The sequence below is a fragment of the Acanthisitta chloris genome, unplaced genomic scaffold (genome assembly GCF_000695815.1).
Source record: "Acanthisitta chloris isolate BGI_N310 unplaced genomic scaffold, ASM69581v1 scaffold10893, whole genome shotgun sequence".
Lineage (NCBI taxonomy): Eukaryota > Metazoa > Chordata > Aves > Passeriformes > Acanthisittidae > Acanthisitta > Acanthisitta chloris.
In genome coordinates this window covers 1-2106 of record NW_008666586.1, presented here as the reverse complement: position 1 = coordinate 2106, position 2106 = coordinate 1, and the positions used below count along the sequence as shown (strand labels likewise).

Below are 2106 nucleotides of genomic sequence, written 5' to 3'. Positions count from 1 at the left end.
CTCAGGACCATGGGAAGGGTCTACACCCCCCAACATGGAGCTCCTCACTCCCACCCCACAGCCCTGGAGGCCCCCCAGAGAGCTCAGGACCAGCTGAAGGGTTGACACCCACCCAACCCATGGAGACCACCAAGCCCCCCTACTCCAGGAGCCCCTGGGGACACCACAGAGAGCAGGACAAGGAGTTGCCACCTCAGAGGGTTGACCTGCAGCTCTTGGGTTGCCATGGCCACCTGGCACAGGCCAGAGGCTCATGAAAGAGGTTTTGTTGTCCCCTCACCCACCCAGGGAGCTCCTCCAGGCCTGGGCAGCGTTGCCACCTCTCATTTTTTTTTGCTGTTGGTGGCTGGTGGCCAGGGCAGGACCTCCCACACAGCTCAGCCCTCCTGGCAACCAAGGCTTGGGGACACTGAGGTGCCAGAGGGGCAGCAATGACCTCTTCTCAGCCCATGCCACCCCTGCCCTACCTTGCAGTGGGTGGTGCTGATGGGGAGCCCGACGTTGGAGGCGATGACCACCGTGAGGGCAGAGGCCAACTCGATGCTGAAGCCACTGTGGGCAGAGGGGGAGGAGAAGGTGGTGAGAAGAGGGACAGGAGGTGGGTGAAGGGCACCAATCACCAATCACCCTCCTGGGTCACCTCCAACCACCCCAAGATGGGTTGAATCCTCCTGGATCACCCTCCAACCATCCAAGATGGGTTGAACCCTCCTGGGTCACCTCCAACCACCCCAAGGGTGCATGGAGGTGTTAGAGCTCCACCACAAAGCCCCAGGAGAAGGTAGAGGTCCCTCAAGCTGCTTGGAGATCTTCCCCTCTCCAATCCCCTTACCTGGATGGTGTGATGGGTGTCAAGTCCTTCCCCATGGTCTGGATGACTCTCCTGCCCCACACCCAGAGGCCGATGCAGATACCAGCACCTCCATAGAGGAGCAGCCAGATGGGAGTTGGAGCCTTGGTGGACACATCTCCTGTCTGGTAGACCAGGTAGAGAGCCACCAGGGGCCCTATGGCATTGCTGGAAGAGAAAGGATATCTGGGCTAGAGGACCAGAACATCCTTGGAAGGATTCCAGGCCAGGTTGGAGCAACTTGGCCTAGGGGAGGTTGGGTTGGAATGAGATGAGCTTGAAGATCTTAGGGAAGAGAAAGGGGATTTGGGCTAGAGGTTCTTGGTAAGGTAGAACATCCCTGGAAGTGTCCAAGGCCAAGTTGGAGCCACCTGGGAGAGGGGAAGGTGTGGGTAGGAGATGAGCTTGACAATCTACTCAAGATCATCTTGAAGACCTTCTTGAGATCATCTTAAGAGCTCAAGGTGACCTCAAAGCTCTTCTCAAGGTGAGCTCCAGCTGATCTTTCAACCCAAGCCACCTGTGACCCCATGTCCCCACCCCACCAGCCCCTGGGCCCCCAACTGACCTGACATCGTTGCCCCCATGAGCGAAGGAACCGAAACAGGCCGTGAGGATCTGCAGGAACTGGAAGAGCAAAGCCACCTCAGGCTTGTCCTGCTCATTCCACTCCTCCAAGGAGCTCCTACTCCCCTTGTGCTCATTGCCCCCAAGCTCTGCTTGGCTCCTCTTGATGTCCACATCAGAGGGTGCGTGAACATCTGCCACGGCATTGCAGTAACTGGTGTAACTGTCCATCCTCAATCTCTTCTTGGTGTCCACCGTGGCCCAAGTCAACCTGTTGTCTCCATCCTCACTGTCCTTGGCCCGCAGGGAGTCCAAGGGCATCCCACAGATGGCCATGGTGTAGGAGGTGTAGCTGTTGTTCCTCCTCAGGGGTCTGTCCCCAGAGTCCCCCATGCAGTCCCCCATCTTGGCCAGGTGGAGCTTGTGGAGAAGCTCCTTGTAGAGTCCTGAGTCCTTGTGGACAGTGTGGTACTGGGATTGGTGGCCAACAGCTTGGCTCAGGGGCACCAGGTGACCATTGGGGAGTCTCACGGCTCCTGCACAGGGGACAGGATGGGGAGAGGTGACACCTCAAGGAGGACATGGTGGGACAGGGAGGGCATGGGGAGGGACAGGTGACACCTCAAGGAGGACATGGTGGGACAGGGAGGGCATGGGGAGGGACAGGTGACACCTCAAGGAGGACATGG

The 2106-nt window shown here is 58.5% G+C and overlaps 1 protein-coding gene across 1 annotated transcript; it reads right to left on the bottom strand.

Moving 5' to 3' along the window:
* Positions 1-467: 467 nt before the first annotated feature.
* Positions 468-1953, bottom strand: LOC103799839 (sodium-dependent phosphate transporter 1-like; the record flags this gene model as incomplete). Its single annotated transcript, XM_009072187.1, has 3 exons — positions 468-552; positions 833-1018; positions 1419-1953. Coding segments are annotated over 3 exons (806 nt in total), but the record flags the coding sequence as incomplete, so codon positions are not given.
* Positions 1954-2106: the final 153 nt, after the last annotated feature.